Source organism: Eulemur rufifrons, chromosome 19 (genome assembly GCF_041146395.1).
Source record: "Eulemur rufifrons isolate Redbay chromosome 19, OSU_ERuf_1, whole genome shotgun sequence".
NCBI classification, from domain to species: Eukaryota; Metazoa; Chordata; class Mammalia; order Primates; family Lemuridae; genus Eulemur; species Eulemur rufifrons.
In genome coordinates, this window is record NC_091001.1 from 67,268,489 (window position 1) to 67,292,778 (window position 24,290).

General features: G+C 38.6%; 1 protein-coding gene across 2 annotated transcripts in view; it reads right to left on the bottom strand.

Moving 5' to 3' along the window:
- Positions 1–818: 818 nt before the first annotated feature.
- The window catches only part of COMMD1 (copper metabolism domain containing 1), a 152,077-nt gene continuing 128,605 nt past the window's right edge, over positions 819–24,290 (bottom strand). For both annotated transcript variants that reach the window (XM_069494262.1, XM_069494261.1), the window contains exon 3: positions 819–1,040. In XM_069494262.1, the coding sequence (XP_069350363.1) occupies positions 933–1,040 (108 nt within the window). In that variant the 3' untranslated portion in view covers positions 819–932. The remainder of the gene's footprint in view (positions 1,041–24,290) is intronic.

Consider the following 24,290-nt stretch of genomic DNA (forward strand, 5'->3'; position numbering starts at 1 on the left):
CATATTATACCCTAAAGGCAACTGCAGTTTCTAAATATTATCAGTATCAGATGATAAAACCTGTTCAACAAGGACCATAGCCTCAATATACTGGTTGACAGCCTTCTCCTTTTGGAATATTCTCGGGTGTTTGGTAACTTCTCTACTAGGACCTAGTTTTTATCATACTAGCTCTTCTTAAAGAAATTTTCTGGAAGAAGTTTTATTTGATGACTCACATAAAATTTTCTGAGGTAAAAGAAATCACCTCAGTAGACATTTTCCTCTCTCCACAATTCTGATTTGAGGCAAGCGAAAGGAGTCCCTTTGTTATTAATACAAGGCCAGTTTAGTTCTGGGCTCCAGAAAAGCCTGAGTCCCTCAGTAGTTCAAATCAAACCAGACTCCCCAGATTTAGGCAGAACTAATCCAAATGTTTGAATCAGTTCTAGAAGCATCTCAAATTTTACTAGGGTCAGGGACATCCTTTCTAGGTTAGATAGGCTTCTCCGTGCCTCAGCTCAGGACACATGGCACTTGGTCAGCCCTGTATCTGCACGACCAAAATGTTTTTTTTCCTCCTTTTCTAATTGTATGATTTATCTTGTACAAATCCCTTAAGATCACACCCAGAACAAACCAGCATGGCAAGGGTTTCCAGAGTTAACCCCACTTACCCCAGTCCTACTGAAACCAAGTCTCTGGGGATAGGGCCCTAGAAGCCTGCCTTTTTTATAACCTTTATGCATGCTGAAGTCTGAGAACCTCTACACTAGAACAACTGTTAAGAGTAAATGAAATGGAGAGAGAAAGAAATCTCAGTAAGCAGAGGCAGACAAGATTGATTTTGAGGATTTAATACCAATGGGGGAAAAATATTTTTTAAAAAGGTCAGCGGGGAGGGATCAACACTTTGTTCCTCCAACTCCAACTCCTTCCTTCATCATCTTCAGTTAGGCTGGCTGCATCAGTGTGCTGATACTTTCTTCTACCTCTGACAGCTTCTTCAGAATTTGGTTGACCTTGACCTCATCAAATTCCAAACACAGGAATTCAGATTCCTAGAAAAGATAAAAAGATGTTTTAAGGGGACTCCAAGGTAGCCAAGGTTCTCCAACTACCGTGACCAAGATCAAAAGGCCCAGGGTCCCAGCCCAGAAAGCCTGGCTGAGAGCTTAGTATCTAAGTGATATTTTACCCAGCAAAGCAAATCACACAATGCCCTAAATGAAACTGCTTCTACGCTAGTGTTTCATAAATGATAAAGAAATATACAAATGTTGGGTGTTCTCATTATGAGGCATGTGAAAAGTTCTTCCCGTCTGTTATCTCATTTGATCTTAAAATAATTTTTAAGGTAAGTACTTAAGTATTACTGTTTTATAGATAAGTACCCTGAGGCACAGAGAACTTAATTGGTATTTAAAAAAAAAATCAGAAGCCTGGGCCTGGTAGCTCACACCTGTAATCCTAGCACTTTGGGAGACCAAAGTGGGAGGATCACTTGAGGCCAACAGTTCGAGACCAGCCTAGGCAACATAGCAAGAGCTCATCTCTGTAAAAAAATAGAAAAAAAAAAAAAAATTAGCTGGACATGGTGGTGTGCTCCTATAGTCCTAGCTACTAGGGAGGATGAGGTGGGACAATCCCTTGAGCCCAGGAGTTCAACGTTGCTGTGAGCTATGATCGAAACACTGTACTCCAGCCTGGGCAACAGAGCAAGACTGTCTCAAAAAAAAAAAAAAAAAAATCAGAGTAAGATTATGAACTCCCAGCTCTGGTTGACTCCAAAGTCCATGCTGTCTCCATAGCACCCTGGAGTATAACAATGAAAGGAGGATTTTGATTGGCTCTGAGTTAGCCTGGGAATTGGCAAACTCAGATTTAGTGGCAGAGAAGAACTTTTGGCAAGTTGCTTAGGAAATATCAGCTAGACAACTGAAAGATAACCAGATCTTAAAATAGCAATAAACATTTCTAAGGTCCTTCCACTTGCTGCAAGCCAACCCTCCCAAGATCTCCTTCAAATATATTCCCTTCAATCACTGTTCCTAGGTTAAGTAGATATCAAAGAATAAGGTCTTTGAAGTGTGGTGGCAGAAATTTCACGTACACTGGATAAACCTTAGGTCTACATTGTCTTGAGAGACAAGGGCAAATTGTATGTATGCAAGAGTAAGAACAGTAAGTAATTTTAGAGCAACATGAATCTTTAGAGATCATATAATCCAATTGCCTTGTCTTCTAGATAATGAAATTGAAAACTCAGGCATGGTTAAATGATATGTTTAATGTCCCTGAGTTTGTTGATGGCAGAGTCACTAGGTCAAAAACTTTTCTGTACAGTTTCCTCTCTAAATACTGAAAGAGATCAAAACAGGGCACACCAAAATATGCTGCTTTGGCATATAGATTATTTTGACCTGAAGGCAACTGAGAAGCAACAGACGGAGAAAGAAGTCTTCTTGGAGCTTCCCATATCTGACTAAAAGCAGAAACTTCTGAAAAATGAGAATTGCCATAAATCCCCCTTCTGGGAGAGTTTTATGGCCATGAAGATGATGGAAAGTTGGCACCAAGATGAGTCTGCACAAACAAACCTTCCTAAAATAACCCCGATTATCTACCATTAGTTTCCCCATATATTTACCTTCCCATAATTTACCATCCCAGGAGCCCTAACCCTTTGTCTTGTGTCTAGTCGCTTCACCACAATTTATCTCCCTTTGATAAAATGGTATACAAACTTTCAAGTCTAACTGCCTCTTTGGATTTTCACTTTTTTTCTGTGAAGCCCTTGTGTATGCAAAATTAAAAATATTAACATCGATAAAATTTGTAAATTTTTTCTCCTGTGAATCTTTTCTCAGTTTAATGTGCAGGCCTCATACACAAACCTAAGAGACTTAGGAAAAGTTTTTCCTCCCCTACAATACTATGGTATTTTCTACCCCATTTTCAAAGTGGCAGGTAAAAGAAGACCAACAAACCTCTTCAGGGGGAAGGAGTCATTCTGCTATCACCTAGAACATTCAGGAGTTGATTTTGAAAAAGTGTCTTTCCTGCTGCTAAGCTACTGAGCTAATTCTATACTAATGGCACTGAATATCCTCCCCTACCCCTGGAGAAATAAGTGCAGAGGAAAAGAAGGGGATGAAAAGCTTCCAAAGAGAGGGAAGGCAGTTTTTCCTGCCTGCAGGAACCCTGTCCTTAAACATGTATTTGGATAGAGAGGCGTGTAGTCTCACATATGAACTTGGAAACTCTGCCAAGTTTCCATTGAGTCCAAAACAAAAATCAAGTTTAAACAAAGAAAGAATATTAATAATGGAAGCTCCCTGTGTTCAAACTGAAGGAAGGGTTATCTCCTTTTGGAAAGAAAAGCAAATTTATGGCACATTAGGAAGTTGGCAAAATTAAAAACAGACCTCAGATTTGAAAGCTCCTGTTCTCCACTTGGTCTTACTGAGACCTTTACCTTGACTTTAAAACACTTTTTAACAATCTGCCTTGGAAACAATGGTCTAGAAAGTAGTAATTGCCAGTATATAACATATATATTCAGGAAAATGGCAAAAAAGATGAGGTAACCCATGTTTCACCTCAGTGATAGTCAGTTATGGTCATAAATCACCTGGTTTTCTATTTATATGTGAGGAGATTACCAAGGACAATATTCATAGATATAGGAATTGAGGACAGCATATTAATAAATAGTCAGGATCTTTGACTAAGGGATCAATAGTTTGTTGTAGGTTTCAGTATTCAATATTTGGTTGGACCTATAAGTATGAATGAAGCTCAGTTTATTTTTAAGGAAAGCTAAATAACTAGTGAGAAATAGCAGGCCAGATAAAGAGAGTCCAAAGTTAAAGATGTATTTTCCCTCCACTCCTAACCTTCACCTTTCTCCTCTCAAAACAATGCACACTAACAACCTATGAAGGACACATATTAATATAATCACATATGACTCTTGAAGAAATCGTTTACCTGAAGCTGTATTATCAAGGCCTAGTTTCATGCAGTGATGTTATCAAAATATTTTATAAGTAATTCAAAAGCCCTTAAACTGGGGATTAACATAGAGGGCTTTCTTCAAATTTTTCATTTGGCTGGGGTACCCTACGGCAAGTACATCTAATGCACTTGAAAATATATTTAGAAATGCAGGTAATGCTTATCAAGGCAGAGGCAGAAAGTACAAGAGCACTCTGAAACACATGATATTTTTTTCAAAGTCGTCTTTCCTTATCTAGGCCTTTCTTTAACTGGTATTAATAATAAAAGATGACAACACTAAAATTCCTGTATTTAAGTATCTGAGTCAAGAGTTAGAACTTGCCTCTTTTCAGTAAAGGATGCAACCTGGGGTAAAATCATAAAGTGGCTAGCAGATAAATATGTATGCACATCACTATCAAGAACATGTTTTTGTGATCATGGGAATACATCAGTGCATTAAACTCAAGATTTTAAATAACTGTTCCAATTTGTTATACAATAGAAAGCAAAGGCAAAATATTCACATTTTTGTGTCTCCAAGTGCAAAAGCTAAAAAGTCATAAAATCCTATGAAGAGACTCTTGAGAGGCCACAACAAAAAAAACCAAGCCAGAGTTAACAACTTCTAGAGAAGGCCATCTCACATATTCGTAAGGAACTCCTTTCCCAGGTAACCACTGTATAATCCTCAGGAAACTCTTATTTGTCAAGCCTAAATCCTTAATGCTTTAGCTTAAACTCATTTCTTATCAGGGTCAGAGAGTATAACTGATTATTAATCTATAAAATAATGAAGAAATGTTTGGTTTTATCCATCTACACATTAAATAACCTCTTTGTGCATAATGTCCATTCACGTGACTCCTTATCTAGGCCTATAAGCATGTCCTGAGCAATTCTTCTGTAATGCTACAGTGACAAAATACTAAAAATAGAAAATAAAAAAAGACTTATGATTTATTAAATACTTAAGTGGAACTATTTAGAATAAATTCAATACAAAATAAAAAATCCTATCATCTATTTTCTATACTATTATTATTCCCCATGCAAAATTATCATAATAAATTTATCCCCGAATTTATATTGATCTAACTTTAGCATTAAATACAACATTGGCATTATTGGCTCTCATGTGTTGTGGTTTCTTTTAAAAATGATACAGCTGGCAGATGGAGGGTGAGAGTGGGAAAGGGTGCCTTAGGATCCCACTAACCACTACTGATTCAAAAAAGCCACATAAAGCTGGCCACATTTCATAAGGCTTATTCCCAAAATTTTTCTTTTCATTTCATTTGTGGACACAAAGGGACTCTTTACTGAGCACAAACTTTGGCCATAATGCCTATCTTTTGTTTGGGCTGTCCTTTCATAAATTTAAAATAACCCTCCGACCTGCAGCTCTCCCACTCTGTGCCTTATGTGTTTAAAGATGAGAGAGAGATACTATATGGCAGAGGTCAGAACTGGCAATAGCTTCTTTAAGAGCAATTATATAATAAATAAGGTACCCAGTACCTCCAAACATGACTCCCCAGAGAAGTTCAAAACATCTTGATGAGTATTATAAACGTGTGTTCACCACTCATTCCCTGGCTTCCTGTGTCTTTCTCACAATTATCATTGCTACTGTTCCTTAACTACTTCAGGAGACCTTGAATCCCAGACATAGCTTCTTTGTAGCAAAAGATCATCCAAGTTCTTTCCCAAGGAACCATTTATCCAAAATTAAAATTTTATAGTTCTCTGAAAATGGTGCTGATTATTCTCCATTTGCTCTTTTATATCCATTCTCTACCCTTCTCTGCCTTGTTCCAAAGAGGCTGTTCTCTAAAGGCTGTGTCCCTCCCTCATTCTCTAGCTTACAGTTGTGTTTAGGCAAGAAGAGAGAGAGGTTATGATATTATTCCCCAACCTCTAACACCTCCTCTGATATTTCCAATATTTTCTATGTAGGGGTACCATTTCTTCATTTCCTACTTTATTTACTGGTCTCAATCACTACTTCTTCTGGTTCACATAACCAACGTACACTTAAAAAGCTGAGTCTCTTAAGACTGCCAAAGTACAGAATCATCAAATACAAACTCCAAAGATAAGCAGAGCAAGGATTTTCATCATGCCTAAGTTGGTAGGAAGGCTGCCTTCCAAGTAATAAGTTAACAGGATGAGCCAGAACCAATATTTGATTTTTCCTATTATCATTTGATATTGAAATCTTATATGATAGCTTTGATATTAGAAGGATGTAGGAAGGAATGAATGAAGGAAGGAAGGGAGAGAGGCAGGCAGGCGAAGGAGGAAGAACATCAACGATGACGATGAAGATGAGATTTCACAAAGAATTTGCACCAAAGGTCCTTAATAACAGAAACATGTCTTCATCTTTATAACCTGTTCTTAATACCCTCTATCTAAAGCAATGGATAGCTTATGCTGTATCTTAAAACAATACTTTACAAAAAGAAAACTTGTGATTTATAATCTTTTTTCTTTATCCTTCAACAAAGTTTTTAAGCAATAAATATCACTACCAATGGTCCTTACTGAGGCCATTTTTATCCCCAGCATCCTCATTTCATTTCTCTCTCTCTCTCTTCTTTTTAGCTCCATGAGTACGCTTACCCATCTCATTTCAAATACAACTGCCAACAAGTCCAAAACCTACTATGTAAAGAGCATGCTAACCCAATTTTCCAAAAGGGGTGTAGGGAATCACACACAAAAAATCACTGTACATCACAAAGCAGGTCATCCCACTGAGGCTAAAAAAGAACTGATATCAGACTCTTTTGGAGTCTAAGACTGCAGCTTAGTGACTGAGCAATTAAATTAAAACTTAAATTAAAAAAAAAAAAAAACTCAGGCCGGGCGCGGTGGCTCACGCCTGTAATCCTAGTACTCTGGGAGGCCGAGGCGGGTGGATCGCTCAAGGTCAGGAGTTCGAGACCAACCTGAGCAAGAGTGAGACCCCGTCTCTACTAAAAATAGAAAGAAATTATCTGGCCAACTAAAAATATATATAGAAAAAATTAGCCGGGCATGGTGGCGCATGCCTGTAGTCCCAGCTACTCGGGAGGCTGAAGCAGGAGGATGGCTTAAGCCCAGGAGTTTGAGGTTGCTGTGAGCTAGGCTGATGCCACGGCACTCACTATAGCCTGGGCAACAGAGTGAGACTCTGTCTCAAAAAAAAAAAAAAAAAAAAAAAACCTCAATAGGTATCCACATCGTCCTAAGAGCTATGTGGGACTAAGACAGGATCTCCAAACAGAATTCACTCTAATACATGAACATAGCAGTCTCATCAGCACATACTAGGTGCTTTCACAGCCAGAGAAGCTTCTAGAGTAAATGTTTATCCATATTCTCACAATCTCCAAGAACAGAGCTGAGTATTACCAGTGTAGTTAAAAGCATTAATCATCACTGGACAATTACTGATTTTTCTGGAGATGTCATTTAGGCATTCAAAGGACTTTTGTGAGGACAACCTGATAAAAGGAGTTAGAATGCTTAAAAAATTAAAAAGGCCCCACTCCTGTAAATTCTTATATTTAAAAATAAACTTTATAGGAAACATGAATTTTTAAGCAGTTTTCTGGAAACTCAAGAGAGAAAGACACATTGGGTATCTAAGAAATTTCAGATCTACCACTGATATAAGTTACTGCTAAACAAATCTAAGCCACCTAAATTCAATTTCAAGTAACACACATAAGTTAAATATAAAATGGCAACATTGTAAAATAAAACAAGATCTTAATTATTCAGAGACCTAATATCTGGGTCTCTGCTGCTTCTCTTTGCCTTCCTTTATTGGCCCATCCTTTAGATATTTCCACAAAATGGAAAAAGGAGGTGAATTTAAACTGGTTAATCTGACCGTATCACAGCAGCTCTGGTGCTCTGCAAAAGGTTTACCGAAAAGGAGATTAGAGCTGTTGAGAGAGAGGAACTTTAACTGTGACTTTGCACAACTACTTTTGAAAATCCTTCCCAAAGGTGCAATTTAAGCCAGAAACATCTTATTCCCAAATATTTCCCATATTTCCTATGTTCGGTGACCAGGACTATTGCCCTCAGGCGAGATTGTGTCTTTAAAACATAAATACCCCCAGAAGAGGTAATATAAAAAGTTATTAACACCTTTCTATTATTGAAAAATCAGATTTATTTTCTCCCATGAAGAATGAACTGAGTAGCCTGCATTAAAGCATTAAGATGGACTGGGGGTGTGGGGGTGTAGGAACTACCTAGCGCACAAGACATAAAAGCACCAAAGGCAAATCCCTCTCCTTACTTCATAACCCCTATGAGACACAGACATAGATCCATAGGTGAAATATTTTCAGTTAATCAGATCCCATGACTTATACCCTCCATGTCTTTCTTTCTTCATTTTTTTTTTAGATGAGGGCTCCCTATGTTGCTTAGGCTGGTCTCAAACTCCCTGGCTTAAGCCATCCTCCTGCCTCAGCCTCCTGAGCAGCTCAGATTATAGGCATGAGCTACTGTGCCCAGCTGCCATGCCCTTCTAATCACTCAATCCCAAAGCTGCTAGTCATCAGGAAAACCTAAAGAACCTCACAAAAGGGGCACTAACAAGATAATCTCAATAAAAACCAAAGGCCGAATTTACACACACACACACACACACACACACAGACACACACACACACGTGCACCCCTCCTGCTGCTGTGCTTTAATTTTTACCTGCAGGCTCAGGGCCTGTGAGCTAACAAGGCAATGAGATTCCAAGAACACTGTCCACTCAAAATTGTTTTAATTTCTAAGAGGAGAGAAGGTGGGAATATGCCAAGAACAGGACCCTGAGATTCTTCTTTTGGTTTAAGATTCTTTGGCTGGGAAAAAGCTAGAGCCATAATTTAGAAGAAAATTAGATGTGCCTGTCCTGCCAATGTATGGTCAAAAGGAACATGTATTTTGGCCCAGGCAACACTGACTTGTTTCTGAAAGGGAGAAAATAGTTTTGATCTTGCAAGAATGAGTCGTTCTTTCATTGGCTGAATTACGTACTACTAAACCAAGATTATCACTATTCTTTTTCCCCCAGAGATTTCAAAGCAGCCTGACATACATTCTGCTCCCCATTACAGATCAATGGATAATGAAAGGTAAAGGTACCATCGATCTTCATTTCACTACTAGAAAAAACAAAAGAAACCTAGAGACTTGCCCCAATTACGTGAAGCCCAGAATTCCCAGCTCTTTGATTCAACCTATACCCCCCAACACCCACATGTGACTTTTGAGTTTGGGCAGTTTCAAACCCAACTAAGTTGTGAACTAAAAATAAAATCCTAAAGCCCCCTCCTAACTGAATGGACTCCTCTTCGGACAGGGGGTCCCAGAAATGCCTTAAAACTGAGTTCCCAGCCATGACAGGATGGTAGGTATCTAAAGCACAATTACAAATGCATGATTTCCCTTCATAGATATTCATGACTCCTCCTATAGCTTGTTGAATATGTATATTTGACCACCTCAATGTATAATAAAATCTTATTCCTTCTGTCTTCCCTTTGAAGCACATGTGTCTGGCTTCTGCCCGGGGCCAGGGGTGGCTTCCCAACCTGTTGGGATGGCCTCCAAGCAGGTTGCTACCCATTATGAGAAATAACGCTCTTCTTTTTCCAAAGTATAACCCTCATTATTAAATTTTTGTTAGTTAACATAGTGTACATTTAAAAGGGTAGAATGGGAACTAATTAGAAATACCTGATTTTGTACTGATTTACATAAGCACCAGGACTTAAGCATTTACAAAGAGATTTTTAGAAATAGCCAACAAAAGAAAATAAAATGAAGCCAAGTTATACAAATATTAAAAGCTGAATACAATTAAATCATGGCTAATTTCTATGTTTTTTTAAAACATCATGTCCCAGTTCATTTTATAACTTCTCATTTTCAGCAGGATTTAATGTTTAGCTATTAAGATTTTCTGCATTTTGAAAAACTTTGGCTGAAAAATATCTGGGTAAAGAACTATTTTTAGGTGCTCTGGTTTGATCTACAAGAAATCATTCTAATTTTTGGCTAAGTAGAACTAGTTCCCATATGACAATGGACAGAGTACAGGAGAAACAACTGCTGAAAGGCAAATCATACTGAAGGAGGAAGACATTTCACTTAAATCTTAAAGAAACCAAATAACAAAACTCTTAGCACAGTAAGAAAAAGAGTGTTGCTGATTTTAGTTTGCAGTTCAGACTGGGGCCTGTCATCATTCCTGATGAGGTACATTCCAGGGCAAACTCATTTGCAAACAATTTTGACAAACAAACTACAATATATTTACATGAAAGAAATACAGAATATTTACACACACACACACACACACACACAATCATCCAGAGTTGCTTGAACATCACTAGTGTGGCAGAGCAAACTATGCAATGGCACTTGCTTTCTAAGGGGTTCTTGATAATCTACAGATTAAGATGGGGAAATATCCTAATACATAACACAAAAACAGGAGCACAGCAACAGCAATGAATGACAAACCCCTTGGTAGGGGAAGAAGGCAGAAGCGGTACTAATCAAACCAATTCTGGGATTGCAGATATTCTCCAACTACACAGATCATCAACTTGCTCTGCCAACAGCACTCTATCTACCTAATCCCAGCTTTCTCAATGTGGTTTCTTGTTTTGTTTCTTACTGTTTTTTTTCCCTTTTTCTTTTCTTTTTTTTTTTTTTAAGGTCTTGTTCTGTCACCCTGGGTAGAGTGCAGTGGCATCACTGTAGCTCATTGTGACCTCAAACTCCTGGGCTCAAGCGATCCTCCTGCCTCAGCCTGCCAAGTAGCAGGAACTTCCAGCATGTGCCACCATGTCCAACTAATTTTTCTATTTTTTGTAGAGATGGGGTCTCACTATGGCTTAGGCTGGTCTCAAACTCCTGACCTGAAGCCATTCTCCTACCTTGGCCTCCCAAAGTCTTAGGATTACAGGCATGAGCCACCACGCCCAGTCTCAACGTGGTTTCTTTAGGTTATCCATGACAGTACCATTAGGCAGAAATAGGCATAGTTAAAAAGCAGCATTTCCCTTGGCTCTTCTCTAGAGGAAGTAAATAGAGCTATGTAAGGAGGGCAAAGGTTGAAAATACTAAGGATTGGAGGACTTTCAAATTCAGAAAATGCTGATTTGGGAAGAAAAAGTTTCAGGTGATTTTAATTTTTTTTTTTTTTTTTTTTGCTGGAGTTGTGGGATTACGTGGGTTGTGGGGGCTAATTTTATTGGGTTTTCAACTACAAAAGCTCTTCCTATGTGTTTGTATTCCTGTATCAGTTTGCTAAGGTTTCCACAACAAAATACCACAGACTGGGTGGCTTACACAGCAGGAAGTTATTTCTCGTATTTCTGGGAGCTAGAAGTCCAAGATCATGGTGTCAGCAGGTGTAGTTTCTCCTAAAGCCTCTCTTACTGGCTTGCAGATAGCCATCTTCCTGAATGGCCTTTCTCTGTACACAAGCACCTCTGGTATCTCTCTCTCTTACCATAAAAACACCAGTCATTTTGGATTTGAGCCCAACCCTAACAGCCTCATTTTAACTTAATCACCTCTTTGAAGACCTTATCTCCAAAATATAGTTACATTCTGAGGTATTGGGGGTTGGAACTTCAATATATGAATTTTGGGAGGATACAACATAACATTCCCCACTGCTTTGAGGGTTGAGTGCTTATCAAACATCTGGTAAGTTGTTTGTGTTTGATGATGATGACCTCACACTTAATTTGTGGCTTGCTGCTCATAATGTACAAGTAAGAATTTCTAGTAGTTAGTCCAGAAATAAGAGAAACACACATACATCAAAGCTATCTGCCCAGGTCTGCCAGCCCAGTTTGGCAGAAGCCATATCTGGGCTCACCCTCATTGCATTTGATTTTGAAATGTCGTTTAATCTATGGGGGCTGCCAGGAAGGGGATTAGAAAATGGCACAAAAGAAATCTCTCCTAATCCCCACTTCTAGATCCTATTAAGTGCCTTGCCTGCCATGCTTGTGTCCCAGGTGTAGCCCTGAGGACTAACTCAGGATCTGGCACAGCAGTCTGTGAGAGAATAATATAGGGATGAAGGAAGGGGAAAGGATTTATAGATACCGCATGAAGTTAGTCATTAGCTTCTCTAGCTCAAATATCTTACTGCAAACTTCTGGAGGCGGTATGTAGAGAGGTAGGAAAAGAGGAGGCTGCATCTTTAATTATCTAGGGTTGAATTCTGACATCACTTGTGTGGCTGGGGCCTTTGTTCAAATGCAATAATCACCTCTCACACTAACACCATGCTTTACAGTTCAGAAAGCCATTTCACATGCATGATCTCATTTGATCCTTAGAACAGTCTTGTTAACTAGGAAGAGATCAAGCTAGAAGGTAAGGTACTTTGAACAACTGTAAAAGTGACAGAATTCACTCATCTAACCCAAACCAGATCTTTTCAGTTGCACATCCAGCAGAAAGACTTCATCAGATAATGCAATGGATTTTAAGGGCTTTGATATACTTCTGATCCAATCTATGGAGAAAAAGAAAGTAAGGCCTCATTTACTTAAATATTGTGCACAATTCTATAAACTACAGCTTAAAAGTTCAGTCCTTTGCTAAAGATAAGAGCAGATGGTCAGGTCCTAACTAGTGAAAAAATAGACTTTCTTACTTGGTCACCATTCATTCAGTATACTTTGAAAACAGTGGAGGGAATAGAAAAGTTCGAGGCAGATGCAGGGATCATTTCTGAACCCTCAGGAAAAATAAACTGCCTAAAAAAATGAAATGCCACAATTAAAGAAAAATCAGCATGGAAAATAGAAGTAGGAGCAATTGTGGGAAAAGTCTGAGAAATCTGAAGACATTAGCAAATTTGGGGGAGACAGAAATTACACAAAATAACAAAAATTAATGATAATGATAATATTAATAAGCAATGATAACTAATAATGGCTAACATTTATTGAACACATAAAAAATGTCAAGCATTCTGCTAAGTGCTGTACATGCATCATTTCATGTTGGTGAGGATAATATTACCCCATTTTACAGGTGAGGAAAGTGAGAAAAGATAAGTAACTTACTCAAAGCCACACAAGCAGTAAGTGGCAGAGCCAGTTTTAAACCCAGGTCTATCTGGCTTTAGTACCTAAGCACTTAACCATTGCACAATCCTGACTCACATTCATGTATAGTATAAACACCATCGTTAACAGTCATTAAGTACTCACGTGTGACTATGGTTCAGTTAACTTTAAGAAAGACTCAAAGGAAAGCTGGGTGTTGCCAGTATGACACTGAAAGTCAATCTTAAGTAGCCAACATAAACCACTTTATGGATAGGCAATAAGTATATCCTGGCTACATTTGGAAGATTTCTAGAATGAATGTAGTAGTATGATGGGACAGCAGCCAGCTGAGTTAATATATACATATGACCCAGGCAGAGAAGCATATTTTATAATTATATATACATATATATTCTTTTTAAAAAGACGAAGTCTCGCTCTGTCACCCAGGCTGGAGTGCAGTGGTGTCATCATAGCTCACTGTAACCTCAAACTCCTGGGCTCAAGGAATCCTTCTGCCTCAGCCTCCCAAGTAGCTGGGACTACAGGCTCACGCCACTGCACCCAGCTAATTTTTTTTTATTTTTTGTAGAGACAGGTTCTCACTATTGCCCAGGATAGTCTCGAACTCCTAACCTCAAGCAATCCTCCTGCCTTGGCCTCCCAAAGTGCTAGGATTACAGCTATATGCCACCACGCCTGGCTGAGAGAAGAATATTACAAAGAGACTAGGTTCTTATTATGAGGGAAGATGGCCTTTTATTCCCTCTCTCTTTCTGTGGATATGTGGGGAAGAGGCAGGGAGGATTCAGTATATAGCTACTTATTACTGTCAGCAGGAGAACTGGAGGCAAGGTTGACTTTTGCGGTTCTATGGACTAATACGTGGAGCTCCTTGAATGTGATTCCTTCTCCCATCATCCCAAATCAGAATCAGTAGAACCAACCTGGGGCTCTTCCCAACTATAATTAGGAGGAATTCCCAATTCTTCCTTGTTGTCTGATCCAAGAACGTCAAATTACTCATCTTGAAAAAAATTACATCAGCATTTATAGGCACTTTCGGAATGAAAAAAAGATAAATATATTAAATTGGGAGTTTAAGCTTTTAACATCCTTCATTTTGGGGTATGACTATTCCCCATTCAGGCCAAAGGTAAGTAGGACTGGGTGGATTGAAGGGAAAGAGAGCCCTTAGTAATGCTCCAAACAGCACAGTTCACTCAGATATAATCCAGGCTTGACTGATAAGCATTTAAAATATAAAAGGAGTACAGGCAGCATACACAGTGTTATAAATAAACAAATATAAATAATTAGTAAAAAATAAAGAATTCTTACTCCACTTTGTAGTCTATCCTTTCATTAAAAAGAACACATTTACCACATTACCCAAGATTATGTCAGTAAACAAGAAACATGAACTACCTAAGAGGAGTAAAAAAAATGGGACAAAATATTAGCCCAAACAACTAATTACTTCAAAGAAAAGTGAGGTATGTTCTCAACGGAGGTATAAGAAAAACATCTTGACAGTATGACTTATGTATTTTCTCTATAAAATTATAGTCCATTTATCTTCTCAATTTGGCTTGGCAAGCTCTTTGCTAATGTAGGAAGCATGAACAGAATATAGTCCTTAACTCCTGGATGAGATGCCTCAGTTGGGTTTTGCTGGTTTCTAAAGAATTTTAGCCACATTTATAAAAAGGATAGACACTGGAAATATTTTTGCCATATAATTTCAAGCATATGAAAAATGTACAAAAATGACTCTCCTATACTCTTTACCCAGATTCACCAATTGTTAAATTATTTACATTTTACTATATTTGCTTTGTAATCTCTTCCTCATACAACCACTTGAGAGTAAGTATATCATACACTTTTACCCCTAAATACTTTAGTGTATGTTTCCTAAAGACAAGGACATTCTTTTATATAGCCACAGTTATATAATATTGATAAATACTATCTAATCCAGTCTATATTCAGATTTTAACAGATGCCCCCAAAAATCCTATGTAAATTTTTTTCCTGGTCCAGAATCAAAATCCATGATCACACACTGCCTTTAGATATCATTACTCTTTTATCTTTTACTTACACTATTATTCCCATATGGAAAGTCCTCACTATTTCTGAATCTTACATATTTTTTAAGGCCTAAATTAAATCCCATTTCCTTAATGAGGACTTTCCTGATATTCTAGCCAAACAGGCCTTTCTCTCCCTCCTCTGCATTTGTGAGTTAAATGTAATAATCTTATAAATGTGACAATTATTGCACACCATCTCATAGCACCTGATTCTGTGTGTGCGCATGCCTGTTTACTAGTTCCTATCCCCAGTGATTAGTGAACATGAGCTTTGAAGTCATACAGACCTAAATTCAACTCTAAATCAAGACACCACCACTTCCTAGTTGTGTTGTTGGCTAGGTTTTACTTTTCGAATCTGTAAAATGGTGGTTTAAACAGATTTAACAAATTAAGTTGCTATGAGGATTTAATGATAATATATTTAAAGCAACGTAACAGTTTTTGGGGGGTAGGACTGTAGGGGGAAATAACCTTGGCTTCATCTTTTCTGCCAAAGTGTCAGGAAGTAACACACTTCCACATACCTTACTGTGCCTGACTAGCCCACCAACTTTAAACATTTACTACCCTAAGAGCCCCCTACCTCCTCTTCCTTTGTGTCTTAACAACACACCTTAGCCGGTCGTGTAAGAAAAAGATTGGGTGGTCGGTCGAAATCCTGGCCAATGGGATGAGACACAGCCATAGGTCTACGTTAGGGATAAAATATGAGAAACCCCCCTGCAGCACGCGCTGGGCGCCCTTCTGATCAGAAGTAAAGGTTTTGCCTTGTTGAGACAATTTGCAGTGTCTGACTACTTTCTTAATGACACCGTGGGTCATTTCTAACAGAACTGTGTCTTACCCCTCTCTGATTTTACCACAGTCTCTCATATCCAACAGTAAAATAATATTGGTCAGTATCTCTGTTTACTTTCCCAAAGGGAAAAAATACATATTTCACTCTAACACTAACACACTGCGCATCTAGCAATCTAGTCTGACCAAGAAACTCCACTGGCAGCCTGAAATCTGCAGCAGCATCCTGCTTCCTGGATGCTCCTAATGGCTCCTTCTGATACTTTGCTGCTGCCCAAGAAGTACAAGGTCATCAGCTAGTGGAAGAATACCAGAGGCACCATGGTCAAGTGCATTCCTTCCCTCTGAGCTCTGGCCGTGACACTGGCCAGCACAGCCAAGTAGAAGAGTATGACAGGGCACCAGGTGCAAACAAGCCTTCAAGCTAGAGATGCCAAGAACATGAACCTTCTCAGGGGACTGCTAATGAGCACTCTGACTAAGAGCAGGGTCAGGAGCTCAGGTGCAAACTCTGCCCTTCCTGTCTAGCCACCACTGTCAATCCTAAGAAAGAAGAGAATACCCAAATCAAGCAATTTTCTTATAAGCAAACTGAGAGATAATTTTAATATTCAACAATAACACTGAAAAATCAGGAAGTCCACAGTTAAGATGCCATTCATACTTCACTTCCACAATTCTCTTACCCTTATCAAGAGGGCAGGGGAGCCGGTATGCACAGCATTTCCAATATATTGTTTTAATAAGATCATCTCATCCTTTCTACCTCTGAGAAAGTACCAATAAAATTATTCTATTTATGTTAAATCAATCCTCTATGTCAGAGATTAAAGCAAAACAAAACAAAAATTACAGCAGCCGCATCAATTCTTCAACATATGGAAGTACAAACCAACTTTAGAGATTTGGAATCAAACTTAATTTGGCTTTTCCTATGTTATTAACTCAAATATTCTATTACTTTTCTGTTTTTCCTTCTGTCAATTACAATTTTAAGTGAAAGACTAGTGCTACCCAAGGATACAAAAACAAGAAAATCCCTGTATCCCTCATTTCAAACTGAGAGGGGGCGCTAGAGCAAAACTACTGGAAAATTATATCCTCATAACAGGGCTATAATGAGGGTTTACATTTGCAACATGAAAAGAGAAAAGAAAAATCTAATGCAAAGCTTTTATTTTCTCTTCACCAATGAAGAGTAAAAATACTGTAACATAAACACTAAAATGGAACTTCCAGTAATTCTGTCACTTAAAGGGCAGAGGCCCTATGTCTGAGTCTGCCTCTGAGAAATACATTAAAATAAACAGTTTTAGAAATCTGAATTCTCAATTGAAGGTTAAATCTAAAGAGAGAACAACAATGAAGATATTATACCCTGAAGGTATGTTAGCATCTATCTGTTCCTTAGGATAAATGGCTCTATTAGAAATTTTGAGAAAATCATATATATTTTTGTAGACATTTTTATTCAGTGAGAAAAACTCTTTTCAGCTCACTCCACTGTATCACTCATAAGATCTTGATATTACATGTAAAACTTCAGTATATATAAAGCAATTTGAAAGTTAGGGTTAGAAAGGAATCTTTGCAGACAAATTCTGCTATTTTATATTCAGTTTCCCTCTCCCTTTATAGGAAAATCAGGAAGTGAGTCCTCACCACCATTACCCATGGAGCTCAAAACAATATTATGGGGGAAAAATCATTTATTTGAGAGTTTATTCAAATTTAGATATGGCTCCAACTATTACTAGGTGTGTTGACCTTGGGGGAAAAAAATTAATTTTCTTGAATCTGGGTTTCCAAATCTAAAAAATGGGAAACTAATACCTATCTTAACTATTATAAAGACTAAATAGCACATGTACAAGCACCCAGCACTGCGTCTGATATGAAACAGGCTCTCAATATATGTTAGTCTTTTTACTCTGTTACACATATCCTGTTCCCTGACACTTTATAAGGAGTTCTGCTAAACATTTTAACTACCAGCTCTGTTTTCTTCAAAATAGGCACTTGACTCTTAATAGTGACAAATAGTCACGAGAAAGACTCCTGAGGCCTGATGTTGTCCCAGAGAGTTCTCACATTGGGGAACAGCACCAACTGCTTCAGGCTATGCCAAGCCCTAAAAGGTAAATCTCTTCCTGCATGTTTTTTACAATGTTACAATGTTTATCCTGAGAGCTTTGCTGCTCTTCCGGCAAGCGGCAAGCATCAGACACACTGTTTGCCCTCTTTTCCTTTCTTAATAGGTCTTTATCCAACAAGACCACCCACTGCATTCAAATGTTAGGAATCAGAAAAGGCCAGGTTCAACCATATACAAACTGGTAAAGTGTCAGGACTACACAATAAGCCCTTCTTGACCTTTTAAAATCTGGATTTCTGTTCTTGGAAATTGTAGATTTGCTGATCCACTGGTTCAAACATGTCTGTGTATTTCCCTCACCTACATTATCAAAGAACTCCCCATGTAGAAGACTTCTTACTAAATTCTGAATCTCAGACTATGACTACAATTTAATAAAGCAGTACTTCCCAACCTCTCCCACTTCCTGGTTTAGTCAGACTTTGACACATGGCACCTCTTAGAAAGCTCTGAACTAAAGGGACTTGAAAGTATTGATGACTATGATGGGGTTGCTGGGGCTCAGAACAGGATATCCCAAACTATGGTGCTTTGGCATGCTGAGTACTTTGAACAAAACGAGACAGGAAGGCCTGAGAAGCAAAGTTTCTCTCTGACCTCATGCCTGCCTGAATTCCTCTTCCCCAAGGCAGGTGTTAGAAACTAGAACCTCTCTCCCCCAAAGCAAGCCACAAAACCTAGAAAAATCACCCTCTTCCTTCTCCTTTGATCCTTATTCTTGAGGGGTCCTGCCCCACACCTAGGAAGAAGGAATGCTTCACAGAGAAGCCAAGAAGAATCTGAATAGACAGGCCTTGCTCGGTTTCCCCCCTCCGTCTATTACCATCAGATCACATCCTATGTCCAATTACATTTTACACAGTCGTCCATTCTTCATTGAACTATAAAGGAATATAAAAAAATCACAAGATCACCCTCCCAACTCCGTATGCAAATAGGGATGGCCAAGCCTGGATGCTGAGTCATGCAACACCCCTTTCCAAATGCATAGCTGTTACTAACATTATGCCTTGGCCAGATCCCCAAGGAAAGGTAAAAAGACTGCCCTCACAGATCATTCATAAATAAATTCTTTGCTGGCCTGCCATAAATAAGGACACGTCAATTGTAGCTTTAGGTCTGTAATCTAAGCCTAGCTCCTAAAACTAAAGTCTATCTGATTCCACATTGATGAGGTTGATTCCACGCTTATCTTCCCAGGTGCAGAACAGAGACAGGATGAAATGGATCATTCTTTCACCTACCCAGGGATATCTGCATAATTGATTCTTCCTTTACTCCCTTTTTCTCTTCAAACATTATCTTATGTAAAATGTAGATTTACTGAGCACTAATTAGAACCTCATAAAAACGTAACCATTCCCTCACTGCCCACTGCTTCCTCCTTTTTCTTTCTGTATGCCCTCTCGCTTTAATATTGAGTTCCCAGATCCCTCTTAGGAGGGCACAGGTCACAGATGCTTTTGTGGTTTGTGCTTTTCCTGCACGTATCCCCAAACTTAGGCTTAATAAACTTCCATTGATTGAGATCTTTGCCTCAGTCACTTATTTTGGGTTGTCAGAACCTAAGCATAAAAACAGTTTTCCCTAGGTCTTAGAATATTCATTCTCAGGGCTCCTGTGTCACATAAAATTTTGATGAAATAAATTTGTTAACGCTTTTCTCTCACTGACTTGTCTTTATTATTGAAGAGCTGGCTGCGACCCTTATGATGGGCGAGGAAAGATACTGCATCTTTTCCACCCCTGCAGAGCTCAGGACTTGCCACCCCAAAATATGCCTGTTTGGAAAAAGGATTATTTTGAGAAACTGTAGACACATAGGAAGCCCTGAAAAGTTACCCTTTTGTAAGAGAAATTTATATCTATAAAGGAAATCTCCACTTATAAGGGTATCTACCTCTCTGCAGCAGAAAGATAAAGATGACTAAATCACTAGAGACTCTTAATCAACAGAGAAGGCATAGACTTAAATCTGCATTAACAAACCTTACCTTTGTTCTGTCAATCTAAAGGCAAGAGGCTGAGGCACAAAATATAAGTTAAAGCATATACTTGAGCCAAAGTGAGGACAGCTGCCTGGAAGACTCAAACCCAAGTAACCTTGAATATGAGCTCCATTTAGCCTTTGTTACAGGCAGGTTTTAAAGGCAAAAATAGGAGGTCACAGAGTGAGCTGATACAAAGCTGTCTGTCAGGAATTCTTGGTTTACAGAAGTAATGTTGATTAGTGATTGGTTATACTTTTTGTTTGTTTAAGCCAAATGCTTCAGTATGATGGTTATACATTGTTAAGCTATAGGGTACGGGTTATAGTGTCCAATGAATGCAGCACTATTGGGTTAATTTATAGCTGCTTGTGGCAATAGCAAGCAGTTTCAAGAGATGAATACATAGCTCAAAGGTGGGAATAAGATGTGATTGCTGTCTCATTTTGATGTCTCCACTCAGCCTGATAATTTAAAAGGACTCACCTTCCTCAGATAAAAGTTCTTTTATTTTTTCAGTTTAATAATGCTTTTCCTGGCCATCTTAGCTGGGCCCTTCCCCATACCCTTCTTCCTTTGTTTTAGAGAATGATGGTATTTAAGTTTGAGATTTAAACTACCCCTTTGAGTTCTACTTTAGAGATTTACTCATCTTTCTGGTTTATCTCATATATATATTAATATATATGTATGTTACATATATATGAAATATACATGCTAGTAAACTTCTGTTTGTTTTTCTTTTGTTAATCTGTCTTTTTTTACAGGGTATCCCACATAAGAACTCATGAAGGGTGGATGAGAAAATTATTTTTCCTTCCCTATGCTACAAAAGGTTAAAGTACAAGCAGTACTGAGAGAAAAGGTATATAAAAATAAACAAACCTATTTGCTACCTAACATAGAACAAACCTATTTTGCCACCTATCACAGAAACTTTAACGATGTAAACATAATTGTTTCAATTCCAAGTAGCTCAGGTCAATGTCCACACTCCCTCATAGGACTGATCATTCCTCATTCCTGTCAGACCTAAAGGAGAACGTGAACTTCAGAAAAGTAATCAGCCTTTGACTTGGCACAGCCAGTACTCAATGCAAGTATCACAAAATCCTAAATCAGTGAATTAGGCATAAAATATTAATTGAGTGTCTTATACTTGCCAGGTATAGTTGTAGATAATGGGGATTCAGCTTTAAACAAGAGTGCCCTTGAGGAGCTCCCATTTTAATGGGGAAAAAAAGATACAATAAAATAACTTAAAAGGCAGTTTCAATACATCATGTAGTTCAATACTTCTGATGTCATGAGAAAACTGCTAACCACCTCCCAGGTGGTTTATTCCAGGGGGTAAAGAAGGCTGAATGAATTGTAGAGACTGACCCAATTCGGAAACAATTCTCACATTTCTGTCTAGTTGCTAGGGTTAGCGTCATTGCCTCTGTCCTTTGGCAACACACAAAAACAGGAGACACCATTTATAGGGAGATAATGAAGACCCAGACAGTATAAAATTACAGAGCACAAAACCAGAAATCAGATCTAGGATCTATTTCCAGTTCTATCACTTAATATTCACAGGAACTTAGGTAATTCACTTAAAACTCTTGGAGCCTGAGTTTCTTCATCTATTCTTCATCTTGGAGCCTGAGTTTCTTCATAGGGTTTTTAGGAAGTTTTAATGAGGCAATATAATAAAAGAATTTGAAAATGTTTGAAACATTGGACAAATGCTAACTATAACTGCCTAATCAAAATGTTTATAGGAAGACTTAAATGAGAAGAGACTGGAGTAACTACATTTAAGACCAAAATGAGTCACTGCTCCTGTATATTAGTTGTTTTGAAACCTTCACTTCCATTTTTTTGTCCCAAAGTGCTCACCCTTTGGAGGAAATGGATCCCAAAAGTGATGTCAGACCTTACAGAGTGCTGTTTAGTGATTACCCTCAACCTCACCGAGCCACATTAGAAAATTATTTTCTGAAAGGTATTTCATTTCTTGGTCTACTGCCCCATGATTAAATGTCCTTACTTTATGAGTTATTCTTGCTGAATATCTTCAATTAGGAGGTAGAAAGTAAGTATGAAGTCATCGCTCTTAGCTATTAAGACATTACCTATCGAGCACCTTACAATCTCTCTTCTTCTTAGAATACTGTCCTTTTGTTTTCCTGGGTATCCCTATCACCACCATCTTAAATTCAATGGTTTGTGTGGCAGGAGGGCCAAGTAGAAAGTTAAAGCCATCTGGGCAATATGGGGAGAGAGTGAGGAGTGCTGGGACTGAAATGGTGAGTTTAGGTATCATCTAAAGCTGCAGTCCTCAACCCCCGGGCTCAGTTGGGAACCAGGCCACACAGCAGGAGGTGAGCAGCAAATGAGCAAGCCAAGCTTCATCTGCATTTACAGCTGCTCCCCATCACTCACATCATGGCCTGAGCTCCATCTCCTGTCACATCAGCAGAGGCATTAGATTCTCATAGGATCGCAAACCCTACTGTAAATGGTGCATATGAGGGATTTAGGTTGTGCGCTCTTTATGAGAACCTAGTGCCTGATGATCTGAGGTGGAGCTGAGGCAGTGATGCTAGCGCTGGGGAGTGGCTGCAAATACAGATTATCATTAGCAGAGAGGTTTGACTGCACAATAAATGTAATGTGTTTGAATAATCCCCAAACCATCCTCCCCTGCCCCATCCATGGAAAAATTATCTTCCATGAAACTGATCCCTGATGCCAAAACGGTTGGGGACAGCTCACTGATCTAACGGGATAGTCTTTCTCAGCTCTAACTTGCTATTTGTAGAAAAGTGGACCCAGTGTTGCCAGATCTTTATTTCAGAAGATTCTAGGAACTACATTTTTGTAATACCCTCAAAATTTTATTTGCAAAATACTCATAGTCATCTGGGTCTACCATAAATTGAAAGAGATCAGAGCATGACACCTCAAAATATGCCACCTTGCATAAAGATTATTTTGAATGGAAGGTACCTGAGAAACAGCACAGAAAAACTGTCTACCCTCCCCCATTTGCCTAAAAGCAGAGTATAAATCTCCCTTTGTGAAAGTGTCCCCCCATTTTATACAAGAAGGGCAAAATGACTCCTAATCACCTGAGATGACTCTGGATTCTTTAGCCCAGAGATGGCATGAGAGAAACAGGCATAATAAACCTTACTAAAACAATCCTTATCTTCTATTAGTTTCCCCCATATGTTTACCTTCCCACAATATACCACCCCTAGAAAGTGCAAACCCTCTTTTATTTTATTTTTTTTTTTTTGAGACAGGGTCTCTGTTGCCCGGGCTAGAGTGCAGTGGCGTCATCATAGCTCACTGTAACCTCAAACCCCTGGGCTCAAACTATCCACTGTCCACCTGCCTAAGAGTATAGCTAGGAGTACAGGCACATGCCACCACACCCAACTGATTTTTCAATTTTTTTTTTTTTTTTTTTTTATAGGGACTGGGTCTCACTATGTTGCTCAGGCTAATTTCAAACTCCTCCCACCTCAGCCTTCCAAAGTGGTACAATTACAGGAGGGAGCCACTGCACCTGGCCTCAAACCCCTCTTTCTTTGTCTTGTCACATTTCTACAATTTATCACTCTTTATTAAAAATGGTATGTTAAGATCTCAGACCTAACTACTTCTTTGGGTCTTCATTTCTTTTCTATAAAGGTTTCCATACGCATACGTAACAAATTGTTTATCCTGTTAATCTGTCTTCTGTTAGTTTAATTTGCAGGGCCCAGCCACTGAGACTAGGAGGGTAGAGGAGTTTTTCCCTCCCCTGCAAAATACATAGTACAGATTTCTTCTGTATATGGATAAGTTATTTATTTAAAAAGTATTTATTGATGCTGATATATAATTTATCATTATTTTGATATGGGGAAGTAAATACTAAGCTGGGCCTTACAAGCCAGTGATGGCAGAGAGGACATTTCAGACTGGGCAGACATGATGCACAAAGCTACTGAGATAGAAATATGCCTGGCATGTTGTGGGGAGGAAGAGGAATGAATAGACTCATTTTGCTGAAAGACAAGATTCTTTTAGAGAAGCAGTAGGGCAAAAATAGGGAAAAAATTGTGAAAGACATTGAATCATAGAGTTAAGATTTGTACAGGTAACCTTTAAAAGAATAGTCTATAGATAATGGGG